General features: G+C 32.6%; 2 protein-coding genes and 1 long non-coding RNA gene across 3 annotated transcripts; 2 read left to right on the forward strand and 1 right to left on the reverse strand.

The window, feature by feature from the left end:
* Nucleotides 1-191: 191 nt before the first annotated feature.
* LOC149895798 (uncharacterized) lies at nt 192-6,857 on the reverse strand. Its single transcript, XM_090118601.1, has 3 exons — nt 6,515-6,857; nt 5,691-6,279; nt 192-4,189 (listed from the first exon to the last, which is right to left on the reverse strand). The coding sequence occupies exons 1-3, from the start codon at nt 6,644-6,646 to the stop codon at nt 4,062-4,064; spliced, it is 849 nt and encodes a 282-aa protein (XP_089974727.1). The 5' UTR covers nt 6,647-6,857; the 3' UTR covers nt 192-4,061.
* Nucleotides 6,858-7,298: 441 nt separating this feature from the next.
* LOC149895799 (uncharacterized) lies at nt 7,299-13,065 on the forward strand. Its single transcript, XM_090118613.1, has 7 exons — nt 7,299-8,667; nt 9,472-9,637; nt 9,933-10,052; nt 10,732-10,909; nt 11,326-11,478; nt 12,072-12,170; nt 12,421-13,065. Exons 1-7 carry the CDS (start codon nt 7,485-7,487, stop codon nt 12,655-12,657), a joined length of 2,136 nt encoding a protein of 711 aa, XP_089974739.1. The 5' UTR covers nt 7,299-7,484; the 3' UTR covers nt 12,658-13,065.
* Nucleotides 13,066-14,782: 1,717 nt separating this feature from the next.
* Nucleotides 14,783-15,360, forward strand: LOC149895800 (uncharacterized). Its single transcript, XR_016458415.1, has 2 exons — nt 14,783-15,165; nt 15,200-15,360. It is a non-coding gene; the product is annotated as an uncharacterized LOC149895800 (long non-coding RNA).
* The last annotated feature ends 3,274 nt before the right edge of the window (nt 15,361-18,634 follow it).

Here is an 18,634-nt window from a genome sequence, read left to right on the forward strand (position 1 = left end):
CGTAGCGTGATGATAATATAACCTTCCTCGATAAATGGGCTATATAACACCGAAAGAAATTTTCAAATAGGACCAGTAGTTCCCGAGATTAGCGCGTTCAAACAAACAAACAAACTCTTCAGCTTTATAATATTAGTATAGATTTCCCATCTGACTGACTTCCTATATGAGAGGTAGTAAAACAAACAAAATAATTTATTAAATATCTTTATTAGGAAATAATAAATAAGCGTACAAGATAAATGCATACATGAGAGCAGATTACAGTAAAATATTCATTCACATAAAATTAACACTAAAATACAATAAAAAAGACGTGTGGCACTCGGGGACTGCCGCGGTAAAGCTATTGCATGCTATGCCTTCAAGCCACACCTCCGCGCCCGTCGGAGTAGGGAGCGTGAGGTTTTTCGTTACGGAATTTCTGGATTCGGTCCCCGCGCTCAAGGCCCGCGATAGAAGCTATGCAATAGCTTAATAATATAAGTAAAGAGATTCCGACTTATTGAACAACCTACTCCTTAAAAAGGTGTAGATATGTTACCAACACAACATTAGATCTTCAAACACGGCACACTAACGCACACACGATTAGACGTCAGTGTGAGATGGCATGATTCTACTAACGTGAGCGAAAGAGACAAACTAATTAAATGTGGCTAATTAGCCACATTTCAACGTGCCACTCCCGGAGCGGTAATAACCAAAATCTCTTTGCTTATATTGCTTAAATCCATAAGAATTAAATACTATAATAAAACATACTTTTCTTATTATTATACGGTCTTACTAATAAAATGTTGCCCATTCGCTTTGCAATGAATTAGGTATTGCAATAACCTATCTTGTTTTTATGATTGACGTTTCATGTGAGCAAGAGCAGGACAAAGCTATGGTAGAAAATGGTAGAAATTGATCCATTGTTTAACGTTTTATTAGTAAGGCCGCGCCGTTAGAATCTATAACTATATATTCAGGCGTTCTTTGGGTCTTCAATGCTTCTCTAAAATGTAAATTCTTTGACAATATATCTATCCATTCAATATCTTTACTAATAATATAAAGAGGAACAAAAGATTCCTAATTCTGAATGTTTGTAAAAACCCAATAAAAAATTCCAAAACATAATATTATTACTTACATAAAACATATGAATACTGAATAGCCTCCAGAGATAATACAAATTTTATCCAGAGACTTATAAACTAGACTTTGTGTGAGAAATATAGTTATCTCTTTTACACAAACGCATAATACACTTTCTATCTCAATTATAATTATCATGAATAATGAAGACTGAGATTCAAAAGTACAGTTGTCTCTTTCACACTCGTGCATCGAACATCTTCCGTCTCAATTATTACAAATTAAGACTATCTTTCAAAAGTATGCTTGTCTCTTTTACACTCATACATAATACTAATTATAAAAACCTGTGTTGTCTCCCTCTGTCGGTTAATATAGATAATTTCAAATGTGATAATATCTACGTGTTAAATATATTTATATTGCACTAAGCTAATATAAACATATTTCAAAATGTTATCAATATGAAATAAACATATCCAAAAGTGCTCATTTGGCGATTGTGCTATTATATTTTATACTATAATATCATCTCTATAGACAGAAAATGACTACTACGTAAGTTCTATTCAAGAATAACGTCATATTAGGCATAAATATAATTAAAGTTATTGTAATACCATAGTATAAAGAGAACAGAACAGAACAGAATCTACTATGGGGAGTGCTCTGAGGAATTGTTCCACCTACTACCAGCCGCACAGTTCCACCACCGGACCACACGCCGTAAAAATCTGTTCCATCCGCACCATCTGGATGGTTGGCGCTCCACCACTGTCCGCTTCACCCGCAACTTCCTTCCGCGTACGGTGAAACTGTGGAACGATTTGCCACCTGCGGTGTTTCCGAACAACTACGACATTGGGGCCTTCAAGAAAAGAGCTTATTTGTCCATAAAAGGCCGGCAAAGCACCTGCAAACTTCTAGTGTTGCAAGTGTTTATGGGCGGTGGTGACCACTTACCATCAGGTGGCCCACCTGCCCCTTTGCTTGCTCTGACATAAAAAAAAAAGAACAAGTAAGTAGGTTATTTTCGAACAAAGGTACATAACGCCGTTTGGCCCGTTTGTATGTACGTGGAGGGCTTCGTAATGCCCCCCGTTCATGTACTATCAGATATTATTGAATTCGTTATTGTGACAGATATTTTTGCTTATGTGCCAATAGTAATATATTTATGCTCGTGACTGTACGTACAGTGCCACAAACTTAACTGACCCGGTGGCAAAAACTGGAACTACGTGCCGCCTTTTTGAAATGTCACATTTTCACAGACTTTTCATACGGAATATTTTGTATAAATAAAAAGTTACTTATTAATGTTAATTTACACCATTGGCATACACATTATTTTTATCCTTGCATCCGGGGAAATACTATTTAGCGGCACTAAAATCGACATCAATGACCGTCACCGGGTCAGTTAAGTTTGTGGCACTGTACGCAAGCTTGACGCACGCACACAACGCCGCTCGGTTCCTTCTCAGAGACTGTTCTCGTGAGGGCCGCGCCATTGCTGTGAGCGGTCGGTGTTTGTTTATACAATTATTTAAAACTAACTGTGCCCCGCGGTTTCACCCGCATTGCTACGCTCTTGTTGGTCTTAGCGTGATGATATACATGATAGCCTTATTATATAACCTTCCCCGATAAATGGGTTATCTAACACATGTGAAAACCCTAAACGCCGGGATTCGGCCTACTTGTTCTCTTTATACTATGGTAATATTATATTTATGAGATTCTGATGATAATCATTGAAAGTGTTGTTACATACAAGTTACATTTCTTTAAAACAGCAATTATTACACACATTGGACTTATAAGCAGAGGATGTTTATGAAGGTAGATTAAAAAAAATTGGAGATAGGTAGGTGTTATTTTTACAGTAATTATCATGTCATAAAAGACAATTTTTTCGATTATAATCTATTGGCAAGAAGTTCGTATGATTCTTTAATAGATAAAAAAATAATCAACATATTACCCACATTCATAATTTTCGCGATTTTTGATGTTAAAAGTGCAACTATTTTATAGATGTTACTCATTTTATTATTATTCAAATGTATACAATTTGATAAATAAATAATTAGGTATATAATAATTCATTTAGACTATAAGAAACAGGACTCTGCAAATGTTCAATGGCCAGATATAATCAGTAAATAATCATTTTTAAGTATCTTTTTCAATAAATATTTACAATAAAAAAAATTGGTTGTTTGTAAAGTAGGTTTACGATCGAGATGTTTACGTGATAACGTCTTATTGGTGGCAGCGCTCGAGATGAGACGGGAGATCGGTCCGTCTATCTCTCGTTATACCTGCGATCGCGCTCGTGAGGTTTTGGTGTGACACAAGTTTCTGAACATGTCACCCGACTAAAACGATTTTAAAAACGTTATCACGTTAAAAAATCTAACACACACATTATCATAGATAACTAAAAACACTCAGATCTTGATAAAACTATAATGACACATGAAAAGCACCAGCTTTCAACAAAAAAAAAGTATTACAAAAAATTGTTCGAAATAATAAAAAGTGAGGTATACATAAAAACAACTTAAATTTAAAATCTCCTATTTTAAAGTAAAATATAAAAAGTCTCATTTCCTATCGTTTTTCGAGTGTTCGTTCAGATTCAAACTTATTTCATATCAAAAGTCTTATTTCATTAAATATTTATTTTTATATTCAAAATTCTAATAAATGAGAAAATTTTAAAGCAAGAACAAATTCTATTCCCGCCTTGTGATCGAACTTTTTTTTAATTCTCACCTTACTAGTTATTCATATCAAAACCACAGATAAAAAATACTAAGCTAAAAAAGAATATAAAAAACGTAGTCTCATTTCATCTTTGAGTTAGTTCAGATGCAAACTAAAAAAAACTTATATAATATTGAAGTCTTATAAGTTTTTAAAACATTGATAAAATTTACTTGAATAGCGTTAGTTTCTATTGTTTTTTACCAGTTATCCAAAAAGTCGTACCCTGTCTTTGGCAAAGCTGAATCTGTTAAGGTTTCCGTTGAATGAAAGTCCGTACCAGACGATGCCTGACTGGAGAGTAGGCCACGGTTTTCTTCTGATAGATCTGAAAATAATATTTATTTATATTAAAATTATGTACACTAAGTGGAAATACGTATTTTTGCTCATGGATGATAAACCGCAGCACAGTGAGTTTGACACAATAAAACTAAGGAGAGCAAAGAAATAATTTAATCTCAGCATTTAAGAGCTAAGTAAATTTCCATAAGTAATTTCTGTAGCTTATATGCTTTTCTGATGTATAGGCTAAATCACTGCCAAGTATCATCAAAATCCCATCAGTGCTAGAGTATATATAGAGTAACAAACATATATACATACTGGTGGTCCGCCCCGGCTTCGCCCGTGGTACCTACATGTTTAAACTATCCTATCTCTCAAGTTGGATCGAACTGCACATGGTGTGCGAATTTTATTATAATCGGTTTAGTGGTTTAGGAGTCCATTGAGGACAAACATTGTGACACGAGATTTATATATATTAAGATGTACATCCTCACAAACTTTACATTTATAATATGAGAAAGACTAGCAGGATAAGAAATCTTGTTTCAAACTGTCATCATGTAATAATGTTTATTCAAATAATATTATGTATCCTTTATCTAACACTGAGTAATGTTTAGACAATGACTGCATTCTAATTAGGAGTGATTCATAGAATAACAATAGGGACATCATGCTATAAGATTACACCAAGTGATATGGGATTTGTTATGCTAATATCTTACTTCTTACTAATATTAGTTTGTGAGGATGTGTGTGTGTTCGTTACTCTTTCACGCAAATACTACTGAACCGATTACAATGAAATTTAGCACACATATAGAGGGTAAATTGGTTTAACATAGGATAGGTTTCATCCCAGAAATCTCACGGGAACTATAACTATGCGGGTTTTTCTTTCAAATCGCGGACGAAGCCGCAGGCGGTTATAATAAATAAATAAATACAAATATTTTTTTCAGGACAATTTTCACACACGGCACGATCTGATCCTATACTAAGCTTTTGCTTGCGTTAAGGAAACCAGATGGCTGATAAACATACATATAATATAATTTTAAATAAATACTTATATATAGGAAACATCCCTCCACACAAACTTTTGCATGCAATATTATGATAGGATTTTATCAATTATGTAATGTATAATTTATATTAAATACCTTCTAATATTAAAATCAAGTACTTAATGTACCCAACTAATGATTTAATTTTAATTATATAATTTGTTTTATAAACTAATATGTATAAAGAGAAAACATTTATATTTTTGTATGTATGTTTGCAATGTTTTGACACAAATACTTATTATTTCGCCACTAGAAAGATACATCTTTACCGAGTAACATAGGCTATTTTTTCATCTATAGTTAGCAATGAAATCTGTGGTTTGTATAATTAACTAGCTGTGCCCCGTGGATTTACCCGCATCACTCCTATATATAGCTTATCCTATATATAACACCGAAAGATTTTTCAAATCGGACCAGTAGTTCCTGAGATTAGCACATTCAAACAAACTGTAAATGAAAACTTACCACTACTAGACTTAACAACGCTGCTCTGATAGTCCTTTTCGTATTTCACATTCTGCGGACTCTTATAATTCGTACGGAAGAAATTATCTGAGGATGCTACAATCTGTGCTGGTCCTGTAGACACCAAACACTCTAGTTCTTCATCTTTCTGTTTAAAATTACCCATAAACTTGCTGATAAAACTCGTAGGCGACACCACTTCTCTATTCGAGTCTTTATACGTGCTTTTTAAAACATCGTGAGACTTTAACGCGTTTTTAAGTTCGTTTACAACTTTCGAATGGGATAACGCCAGTTCTGACATGACCGGAGGGGGTGAAGAACATTGGACGTCTTTGTTCTTGCGGTTTTCGGCGAAAATACATAAGTTGAGTTGACTCTTCGTTTGGTATAGAAACGGCGCGGAGTATTCATCTCTATATGAACCGTTCTCATCCTGTATTATCTTCAAGCCTTGTTCACGGCAAAAGAAAGACATCAAGTCGTCTTTGTGAACTGGTGGATCGTTGATATCGAAATCTAATGTATCGAGCAATGCATATTTTAATGCAATATCCGGTTTGATAATGGATTCGTTTATTATTTCCGCCTGAAACGGTAATTATTAATGAATTCGTAGTACAACCAATACGCAACATATAGTTAGTTACGCATTATAAATTTTTTGTACATATTTTGCGGCGTTATATATTAATATGATTTACATTTTAATTCATGGATTATATAAAGTGAAACCGATGTTTAACTCTGTATTTACAATTGTAATATAACAAACATAGTTATTTTTAATTATACGCATACCAAAGGTACAAAAAAATACAGACCTTTTCCTTTTCGGAAAGCGAGTCCCAAATGATTTCATAGGAATTCCGTGTTTCAACTATATCCTCATGAATTTTAGCTGCAATAGGATTGAGTGTACTGAAATATTCTTCCGCTAATGCACTAAGCGCCATAGTTCTAATTATAACACCGAATCTTGTTGGAAATATCAGTCCATCACATTTAAACCATTTGCTAATTACATACAAATAATAAATGCTATGAAATATATTTCAATTTTAGGTATAAACACAACACACTACTATATTCAAGTTTATCACAAACACAATGTTTTAAAATAAAAAATTATTGACAGACCGCAAGAATGACGACTGAGTGCCGCCAATCGTCATTCCGCATTCGTCTGTCATAATACTCAACTCTGTGCTCAACTCTGTGATGTGAGTCTGTGGATGGTCTGTGGTCATTCTTTTCTCATGAATAATACGATGTGACTAAAATCGTAATTATTCATCATATTTCACGCTAGGTACTTACATAAATGCGGTTCTTTTATATAATATAATATATGTAAAAACATATTTCAACAATACCTCATATGTATTTTCTCAACCACAGAAATGCTACGAAATACAGAATTATAGTCGTAATCATTATAAATACACATAATATATAGACGCAATAATGATGATAATATTTAATGATGTTTGAACATTTAAAAGACTATTATTTATTTGATTAATTTAAGTATTTTAATTGCTTTCATTCGGATGCATGTTGCATGGAACTTTTGTTTATGAACGATCTGTCAAAACAGATGTTTTTTTCTGTGGAATCTGTCATCTGTGGTCAGGCTACAATTTTGTAGCAAAAGCTCTCGTTTTCTATTGAGATTTTGTGTTTTTGTGATTATGTCAAAATGTTATTTGTGTATTTCTGTTCAGTTATGTTTTCTAGTAGTGTGAGAGCTGGGAAATCGAAACAAAGCACGTAAACCGTGCGCCTTTAAACATGTTGCATAATAATCAATTCGGACCGAACGATGTTAGTGGTCAAACAAATTTGACATCCGAACAGATAAACTTACAAAATAATGTAAATAATCAAAACAAAGCAACACAGCAACTAACGCAATCAATAAACTCAGGTTTTAACATACCAGAATATTCGTACGGATTAAATATGAACGCGGGAATAAGTCACTATCCAAATTTCCAGACGATCGGTCTACCGCAAAACTTTTTGCCACAAAATCCGATGCATTGGCAGAACAACGTGATGCCGATGAATTTGAACGTACAGAACGGGCCCTATGGGATTCCATTTGAGAGAAAGTTTCATAAAGAAACAACGTTTCTTAACGTGCCGCAAGTGACACCAAAATATAAACATGCAGATACAAGCCATATCCACAACTATCAACAATTTAATCATAATTTCGTATTCAACAATCAAGACACACACACATTGGGAAGTTATAATGAGAATAGTGCAAGGAACATGAAAAATATAGACAATTTTAAGCACTATATGGATAATAATTTAGATCTGACGGTAAAATTAAGTCAAAAACGTGATATCGAAAGTAAACATGTAAATGAAACATCTCATTCAGACAATGATATTCTAAAGGACTATTTGCAGAAAAACAAAGATGTAGCTTTAAATCCAAGTAAAGACGCAGTATGTATCAAAACCAACAATATTCTGAACACAAATAAAGACAGTGACAAAATAGAATACAGCGATTTAACATTCAGTGAAGGTTTCTGTATGAAATCGTATAAGGACTCGGATTCTCGAAAACGTAGTTTGGAAAAGACCTTACGGATGCTAGAAATAAGCATAATAAACAGTACTAACTCTCGGCAGAACAGGCCAGAGGAATCAAGTTTGTCCAACCCTACAAATTTTTTAAATACAGATAATAAATGTATAGATAATCCAATAATTGAAAAGACAAATGAAACGGAACAGAGTGAAAACGGAAAAGTATTTGATACAAAAAAATGTGTAAAAAACGAACTGAAGCCTGAAACTATTGATGTTAAAAGAGAAACAATGCCAAATGTAGAAACGGACACAAATCCATTTCAAAGGGACTGTTTCGGTGTGAGAAGTGAAGATGTGTTTAATTGTAATATATTTGACTCGGAAATTGGGCAGAATATCGCTAGAGAGTTGATTAAGAATGGTATGTTGTTTATTTATGGTCTTACCACAAAACAATTTAAACACAGTCTAAGAGCGTATACGCACTATGCGGGTAACCGCTTTGCGGGTAGCCGTCCGGCTGACCGCAAGCACAATTATGTACGTAATATTCATTTCTATGCGCACTGCGATGCGGCTACCGCAGACCGCACAGTGCGCATAGAAATGAATATTACGTACATAATTGTGCTTGCGGTCAGCCGGACGGCTACCCGCAATGCGGCTACCCGCATAGTGCGTATACGCTCTAACTTTAAACCAGGGATCTGTCACTTTTAATAGTTGTCTGTGAAATACGACAAAATCAGATTAAAGAGAACCCGCGCTTAAAGTTAAACCCTGTCTAAAGTTTTTGTGGTAAGACAGTTATTGATTAATTAAAATTATTTTCATATAAAACAGTGATTCTTTGTGTTTGTTCTACAAAATATAAATAACTAATTGTTAATCGTAAAAATACGTATAAGAAATACTGGGAAAGTAAAATGTTTGTTGGTTAGCCTACCTATTTAATAATTTATCTATCTAAAGCTGAAGAGTTTGTTTGTTTGAACGCGCTAATCTCAGGAACTACTGGGCGGATTTGAAAAATTCTTTCAGTGTTAGATAGCCCATTTATCGAGGAAGGCTATAGGCTATATATTCAATCTCTCTCAATCATTACGCTAAGTCCAACAGGAGCGGAGCTACGCGGGTGAAACCGTGAAGCGCTGCTAGTAATAAATATAGCATAGATTAACTATGCATTGAAATAATCTACTAGTTTTGCCTTATATTCTTTCAGGAACAACAGACTCCTATTTCGAATGTCCCTATTGCAGTCTGTTCTTTAACAATCCAAAACGATTCTTGATACACACTAAGTGGCATTCGTTTGGTTTAACAAATGAGAAACGATTTGAGTTGCAACGGGAGAAGGAGGTGAAACGACAGATGAAGAAGGAAGCCAGGTCAATAATATGTTATAGAGAAAAGTTTGTTTGTTTGAATGTGTAAATCTCAGAAACTATGTTATGTAAAATGAAAATTTGGGGGTAGTTGGAAAATATTGCGATAAAAAAATTGAACATTGTATATTATTGATACAATATGTATTGACTGATGTGACTAATGTTTTTATGTTTTTCAATAATCATACCATTTTTTTATGGCATCCCTATCCATATAAAACATATTTTTCGAAAAAATAAGTAATTATATACTGTATAATAACTAAATAATTAACAATGTTGATTTCGATTTCAGAATATTAGAGAAAAAACAACAGACTGAAGTAAAGAAAGTTGAAGAACCGGAGGATTATAGCTGTAAGCTATGTCAGAAAACATTCAATACTTATGGTAGTTTGAAGAACCATAGACAGAAGTGAGTTTTATTTATTTACTAGCTTTACGCCCCCGGCTTCGCCCGCGTTTTCAAAGAAAAACCCGCATAGTTCCCGTTCCCGTGGGATTTCCGGGATAAAACCTATCCTATGTGTTAATCCAAGTTACCAAGTGTGCTAAATTTATTGTAATCGGTTCAGTAGTATTTGCGTGCATGAGTAACAAACATACATACATACACATACACCAGTTTTTCTTTGATAACTGCGTTAAAAACAACCGACTTCAAACTTGCACTTGCAACATTTACAAATACTTAATACAGACAAAAATGCTCATAAAATAAAAACTACTGGGCCTATCCGAATAAAATTTTTATGGGACCAATTCGACACCATCCCGCATCGAATAAAAAAAGAATCACGTAAATCGGTTCAGAAACCACGGAGTAATCGGTGTACATACATAAAAAAAAAAAAAAAAAAAACATACCGGCCGAATTGATAACCTCCTCCTTTTTTTTGAAGTCGGTTAAAAAAGCGGGTGAAGCGAAAGCTAATTATGTATCAGTTTATCTCAATTTAAATGTACCTATAAGTTGATGTGAATCTTAATTAAATACACGTTTTATTATATCTATATAATATTCCTTGTGTTTATGTTTTTGAGTCAAATAAACGTTTTTTTATGACAGACTATATTATATTTTTTAATTACAGAGTACACCCTACACGGTCGCGTAATTGTAAGGTCTGTGGCAAGAGCGTACTAGGGTGGGTGGCGATGAAGGCACATTTAGTTACACACGACGGGGCAGACAGCGGGTTTCATTGCCCCGAGTGCCCCAAGAGGTTTAAACACGCGCATTCGCTTGCAAAACACCGGGATACGCATAAGGTAATTAAAAAAATTGGGGGTAGTTGGAAAAATAGGAAAAATTTAGTTTCAGGTTTCAGATAATGTTGGAAAATAAAATGGAAAAAATTGGAAATTTGGTTGTCATAAGTACCTACTTATCATGTGTTTTAGACACATTAGTTTGAGGCACAAAAGAATGTGAGCAGTTGGGAAAAAGTTGGAAAAAATCGGGTTGTCATAAGTACTTATTTGTTTAAATATGTGGATAGTTTGAAATAAAAGAGTGTGTGTGCCGAGCACACGTGCCAGAAGTGAAACTTCTTTGGCAAGATACAATGATACCAAAAGCGTCGCCTTACTCCATGACGTGGCATTATTGCCATGACGCGACCATCAAATTTTACTTTAATATAGTACATCAATGACTAAGAATAGTAATTTTTCTACAATTTCAGGAGAAAACGCAAGCCTGCTCTCAATGCCCTAAAAAGTTCGGCTCCACAACACTACTAAACATACATATGAAGACGCACGAGCGCATGCTGCGAGGCGCTACGTTCCGTTGCACGTACTGCGGGAAGGGGTACTTCGAGTCGTTCAGTTTGGCGGTGAGTAGCAAAAAAAAAAAAAATCGCAAAAAAAATCTAAAAAAAGTTACAAAATATTGAAAAAAAAAATTTTTTTTGGTAAGCAACTTTTGGAGCGGTCAGTATATGGATGGGTTAGCATAGATATCTGTATAGTACAGCAAATAAAAAGAAACGCAAAAAAAACTTGGGTTAAGCAACTTTTGGCGCGGTCAGTATACGGATGGGTTCCCGGTTAGGAATCTCGAAGTTAAGTAACTTGCAACGTGGTCACAATGTGGATGGGTTCCCTGTAAAGTATCTCAAAGTTAAGCAACTTGCAGCATGGTCAGTATGTGGATGGGTCCGCGGAGAGATGATTTCAGTACAACCACAAATAAAATAATAAAGCAAAAAAAATATAAAATCTTAGGTTAAGCGACTTTTGACGCGTACAGTATATGGATGGGTGTGCGAATAGATCGATAAAGTATCGATGGGTTTAAGGTGTTCACGTTCTTGAGTTTAAGTAGCGAAGATGTAACTAACTCGACTTTTAATTAATTATAAAATAAATAAATATGTACATTGTACACGAAGTAATAAAAAATAAACATATAAAATATATTTTGCAGGCGCACGAGCGAACGCACAGAAACGAAAAGCCATTCCAATGTGATATTTGCAGTACGAGATTTGGGACCAACTCGAGTTTGAAGAGGCATTTGAAAGTGGTAAGTCAATCTCTTCTCTCTTATATTATATATTATACTAGCTGCGCTTCGCGGTTTTACCCGCATTGCTCCGCTCCTGTTGGTCTTAGCGTGATGATGTATAGCCTATAGCCTTCCTCGATTAATGGGCTATCTAACACCGAAAGAATTTTTCAAATCGGACCAGTAGTTCCCGAGATTAGCGTGTTCAAACAAACAAACAAACTCTTCAGCTTTATAATATTAGTATAGATTGACTTTTATGTTACAGTCACACAGCACGAACAAGCCATTCGTCTGTTCGACATGTCACAGATCGTTCATGTCTGAAGCTATAAGGGATAGACACGAACTCCGTTACCATGGCAACCCGGAGGATTTCAAATATCCCTGCAACATGTGTCCGTCTAAATACTTCGAGTTGAAAGATTTGAAGAAACATTTGTACAAAGTTCATCCGAAAGTTAAGAGAAAGAAGCATTCGGATAGTGATTATTCTGATGAATAAATGTAAATTGAGTTTTAATTGTGTACGGTTAAAGTGTAATTTAGTTTGATTGGTTTTGTCGAACTGACAGGAATTAGTGTCGAACTGACGGAAATTTGATTGTTGAACTGACAGAAAGTTCGTTAAAGTTTAAATCACAAGTCAGTTTACAAACTGACTTAAATTGTAGGGTCGTTGACCTTTTCCCAAATATTAATTGTATTGTCCAAAATGTAGAAATATTTTGAATTTTTTTTTAACTAAGCATAAGCTTCCATTTCCGTTATTACTTTGACACATGTGAATTAAACTTGTTTAAAATCAGCTTTAAAATTTTGTTAAAGTATACCTTTCAAATGTCACATCTAAACAGAAATATTATTGTAAATATGTATAGAAATTAAGGGAAATTTATTGTAAAAATTGTGTTAAAATCATGGACGTATAAAAAAAGACGGACGCCGTATTACGAACAAACAACGTGAAGCCACCATAGTAAGCTAGCGATCGTGTAAAGACAATAAACACGCACACACTCTCACCATAGTAAGCTAGTCGGCCGCCATTAGGTCGTGAACTACCGACTGATTAACTGCGTCACTGTTTCACAAAAAATATTTAAAATGCCGTCTTGCGTGGTTAAATGGTGTCGCAACAGTACAATTTTAAATAACAAAACACAAGGGATTACATTCCACAGGGAAGCAAGTTATTTCTTTTATGTTTTAATGACAAAATTATTACGGCAAAATTTATAGAAAAAAATACAGCCGCCATTGTCATCAGGACAGCTGTTGCCATGGCAACATGGCACACACACATGGATGTTTCGCCGCCATTACTAGGCTTCACTCAATGTTTAGGCGATATACCGTCCGTCTTTTTTTATACGTCCATGGTTAAAATGTATATTTTATAAACACAACTTTTTTATTTCTTAATTTATCCGTTGCCATGACAACCTTTGACTTTTAATTACAATGAAAAAAGGGTAAGTGAAAAAAGTAATAAATATCATATCTATTTATTTCACACTGTTTTGTTCAAATGATGTAAAAAAAAATATTTTAATTAACAATTAAAATTTTCTAAAAAATCTCTAAAAAATTTAGGAATCATAAAAAGAAAATTATTTATTTTGTTCCGTATTGACGTTTTAAAGGGCCGTAATTTTGACGCCAAAAACTAAAAATATATCGATTCGTATTGTAGATACAAAAAAAATAATTATGTATATACATATGAATTAAGAATTTATTGTAAATTTTATTTTGTTTATATAAAATTATTTTGTTTATAGATGTATAAAATGGACACAAAAATTCCCTATTGGACCTGTCTGCCTCACAAGTATTAAAATTATGATCCCTTAAAATACGTCACGTAATCATTTTTTAAGTGAAATTTCTTTAGGCGCGTTGAGAGTAAAATTTCAAGGGCGTAATGGCAATACCGTCACGTCTTGGAGTAAGGCGACAATTTTGGTATCTTGATTCTTATCAAAGAAGTTTCACTTCTGACACGTGTGCTCGGCACACACGCTCTTTTTTACTCAAAAATAATTTAACAAAAATTAATGGTAGAAAAACTACAGAATATAACGAAGTAGTCCATCTTGTACATTTATAGCATATAGATTTTTTTATTGTAATTATTTTGTCTGGAGCTAAAAGGGGCAAAATATTTATTATATTTTTGTAAATACATGAAAAGAAAATATTTTTTTTAACTAACATATTTGGCATAGTATTTTTATTAGCACGGCGTAGAATTAGTGTGACCATATAGAAAAATTGGAAAATTTAAAAAATCCTTTATTTTATGTAATCATAAAAATAAACTTTATTTAGCCCCTTTTAGCTTCACACTGAAAGGAAAGTGTTACCTAAGATTTGTATATTATTTGAATAATTATTAAAACGTTCTTTTTTTTCTTTGTTATATGTTAAAATCTTCCTTTATACCATTGTTATCGAAATTTAAATAAACAGATGTGAATTTAAAAATATAAGTATTTTTTTTTATTTAGAAAAAAAGGGCAGAATTTATTTTATTGAAATATTTACCTACTTTTCAATCTTGAAAATTATCTTTATCTTCATATCATTAAAGTTAAATATTATTATTATGTAACAATATAATTATTTTTCAACTATTTGCCAATTGCCATGCTAGATATTGCAATTATTGTCTTCTATAATATTTTGGCGCGAAAGTTTTCTTTCCAAATGTCAATGTCGAATGTCAATGTGTTCTTTTTTGAAGTGAAACTTCTTTATCGGGGTTGGAAAAAAATTTAGTGTAACATTTTTTCGTTACGCGTGACATTTTTCCGTTACGCGCCATCTTTTTCTTATCCCTACCACGCGTGATTCGACGTATTTCTGTAAAGTTGCATATAGTAAATTATATTTTGAAAAATAAGGTCATAAAGAAGTTTCACTTCTTACGTGTGTACACTAGTACACGCACACATTTTTTTACTCCAGCCTATATTATTATTGCACAATTCATACATTTTGTAAATAGGTTAAATATATAAATATAGCTGGATTCTAAATAGTTGAATACATAGATAATTCCAGAGTATTGTTATTATAAATAAGGTATTTAATGATTTTTACTATTTCTACGATATTATTAAATTAAGGGATCTATTACCAAATTGTTGTAAATATGTGGATGTCATAGAATTTTGTTCCAATAAATTTTATTGAATCTTTATATTGTGTTTATTTTTAATAGCCAACTTCGTCCTTCGCCGTGATGTTATATTTTTAAAACAAATACATAAAAATACTTTAAAACTGATTACCTACCTATAGTAATATCTATTAGGTTATTATTTTTTATTATAGACTAACTTTGCCGCCGATGGGCTTCCCTCATAAAATAATAATCATGGTCGAAGCTGCGCAAATACAATTCAACATGAATTCAACAGTCTAATATAATTAGTAATTTTTATGAATGTAACATTTTTAAGGTAGCGCCATCTATATTTTTAAAGCGTACCTATTATTTACTTCAATAGGAAAACGATATGTTAAAATATATTATGCATGTCATTTTAAAAATGTGGTTTAGTGTTCCTTAACTACTTTTGGATCAACTATGATTTTTTTGGAGTCATTTGCTTTAATAGGATAGCAAGATGTACAAGCTTTGATAATAGTTTTAAATAATAATTTGGAAAATCCAAAAGTGCACGCCTCATAATTTTTTTTTAATAAATATTTATTAATTATTATTTTTGTTTATTTAATAACAATTAAACCACATCGAATCAGACCCTGAAAAATGAAAGGGTTCTATTCCTGAGCATACTCAAGCGTAAGAGAAAAAAAAAGACTCGATTAGTAAAGTATTTCGGTCGCTATCGTGTTAACAAGAAAAAGGATCCGCACATACAGACACACGGACGTCCAAGACAGAAATTTTTTAAACTGTTTTTTAACTAGTTTAAATAACAAAAATGACATCAAAAATATCATGAACGTTAAAAATAGTGTTTTTTCTTAATATGTGTGTGTATGTATTATCTTACAAGTGCAATGTATGATACATAAAGACATTTTAAGTTTGAAAAATCAGATTCTTTGCGCGAAGTGACAGTAGTACCCACCTCAACGCTTCGCTTATGAGGCGTGCAAAAATGCGGTATTATATTCTGTTGATCATTTACTTTTTTTGCCTGTGATATTTTACTAAATCAGGTGATCAGTTATACATATGCCATCTATAATATTATAGTAGGAATAGAATAGGATAGGATTAGTAGGTAAATAAAACAAAACATAAAATTTAATAACTTTATTAATGTAATGTAAAACTTATTACTATAATCACAGATAATAACTTCACATTGAAGTTCTAAGAATAAAATCGTTTTTTACAACATTCTCTCCATATTGGAGATTTTTCACTGAACAAATATTACTATGTAAAAAAATCACAATAAATTACAATACAGTTAACAGTAAGTATAATGTCGTGGAAAAATTTGTGTTTTGAGAGGGCTAATTTAATTTTTCTTAACGAAAAATTAAAAAAAATATATGTACAAACATTGGTATAGGTAAACCAGAATCTGATGGCAAATAGGGAAATCAAAATTTTGAGTGTGCAACCCTAGGGAAAATGGACTGAACGATCTTGATACTGCTTACTTTTTATTTTGACCTCAATATCATTAGTCACATTACATAAGTGGATAATATTGTACTTAATAATGAGATATCCACGAAATATTATGTAGGCACTTATTACATATACATATTATTTTTATATTTATTTATTTATTTATTTATTTATTTAGACATACCAACAGAGTACACATAAAAATTATAACAATTAGATCTTAACAACTAACGAATATTAATGTGATGTATACACCAATTACAGGTATGCACAAGAAAACTTAAACATATAATTACGTTACTGTTATTTTAAGTGCTTAAATAAATTTAACTACAAAAATAAAATAAATAAATCGTTAAACATTTTTTTTTACTGAATTTTTGTACCAAACAAGAATTTAGTAATTTTTTTGCGAAAAACTATAGCTATAACTATTATTTATATAGGTAATACATATTATTATTTATTTATACATACCTATATTTGTATATATCATTATGCCATGTGAAAATATGGATTTTAATGATAATCATCTGGATTAAAACTCGATTGTTTATAAAATATATTATATGATACGATGTTTTATAAAATAAAACAAAAATAAAATTTAAAAATCATAAGTGAAACTTTTATTACATCGTCTCAAACTTTTTGGTCTGTGTAGCGCATGTCGCGTGTATCGCGGCTGCCGAGTAGGTATACCTACTCGGCAGCCGACCGACACGCGACATGCGCTACACAAAGCAGTGTTCGGAACCGTTCGAACAGTTTCACTTTTACCGTGGTTTCATAAAATCACACAACATTTTTTTCGTTTTTCGTATTAACACATTATAAAATTGACTTGGACTGCTTGGACTTGACAAATAGCCGTATTGTAAGCGCCTGTAATAAGTTTCCATAAAATTATATTTTAATCAACAAACAATAGTATAGTTAAGTACCTACTTATAATATTTTTTATTTAAAGTATCAAAACGGGTAAGTCCAATTTAGCAATAAAATCTTTCACGCGCTTTAAAACTGAAAATTGTGATGTGTTTGATCCTTCTTCATCGAATGTTTTTCTATAGACATTGTAAACAACACCTATTGCTTGTGATCGCAGTGGTTTTATCGATATTTCGAAGATTTTGAAGACAAAATCCTAAAAATTAATCATCAACACAAATAATTTGACAACCAATTTGATAGTTGTCAAATGAAGTTGCCACATGAAAATCTTTTATTTTTGAAATATAAATATGCCATCAGATTCTGGTAGACCTATACAGATAAAAATTGAAATTCTTATATATACAGGGTGTCCCAAAAAGTAGTGATGAACGGAAGCTGGGAGGTAGAGGACCTAAAGGGCTATCCGAATCACCCCCATGTATGTTATGCGATTTTTCGTATTTTCGGAGTTATGACGTTTTTTTCAATTTTTCACCTATCGCCGAGTACGGTGATATTTTCACTCATGGTGACGTCAATTATTGCGGAAGGTGCTTGATTTTTTTTGTGTGCTAAGCTGAAAGATAGGCCAATTCAGTATGGTAACATTTACTATCGTTAGATCTTTGAATGGAATAAAAAAAAGAATTAAAATGCCAAGAAAGATAAAATTACCCAGTATGTTCTCCACTTCAAGGGCCCGTAAAAAAATAAAATCACATAAAAAAAGTTTTCCATTTGGCTTTTAAAAACTTGCTCTATCTATCAGGTAGCTACCCTGAAAATTTCATTTTATTATTCAGAAGGCTTCAATCGAAAAATTGAAATCTAAATGAGGTAAGTGCAAAAATTGAATTAACATGATGATTAATAAAAACAAATTAAAACCAATAACAAGGTGTTTAATTACCAGAAATTTTTA

This window comes from Colias eurytheme, chromosome 30 (genome assembly GCF_061535395.1).
Source record: "Colias eurytheme isolate Ceu_HAF_F1 chromosome 30, ilColEury1 Martin Lab GWU primary, whole genome shotgun sequence".
NCBI lineage: Eukaryota > Metazoa > Arthropoda > Insecta > Lepidoptera > Pieridae > Colias > Colias eurytheme.

Coding starts and splice junctions, on each gene's coding strand:
- LOC149895799 (XM_090118613.1), top strand. CDS start 7,485: ATGTTGCATAATAATCAATTCGGACCGAACGATGTTAGTGGTCAAACA. Junction 9,638..9,932: donor CAGATGAAGAAGGAAGCCAG/GTCAATAATATG, acceptor TTTCGATTTCAG/AATATTAGAGAAAAAACAAC. Junction 12,171..12,420: donor TGAAGAGGCATTTGAAAGTG/GTAAGTCAATCT, acceptor TTTATGTTACAG/TCACACAGCACGAACAAGCC.
- LOC149895798 (XM_090118601.1), bottom strand. CDS start 6,646: ATGGCGCTTAGTGCATTAGCGGAAGAATATTTCAGTACACTCAATCCT. Junction 6,280..6,514: donor CGCTTTCCGAAAAGGAAAAG/GTCTGTATTTTT, acceptor TTACCGTTTCAG/GCGGAAATAATAAACGAATC. Junction 4,190..5,690: donor CGTTGTTAAGTCTAGTAGTG/GTAAGTTTTCAT, acceptor TATTATTTTCAG/ATCTATCAGAAGAAAACCGT.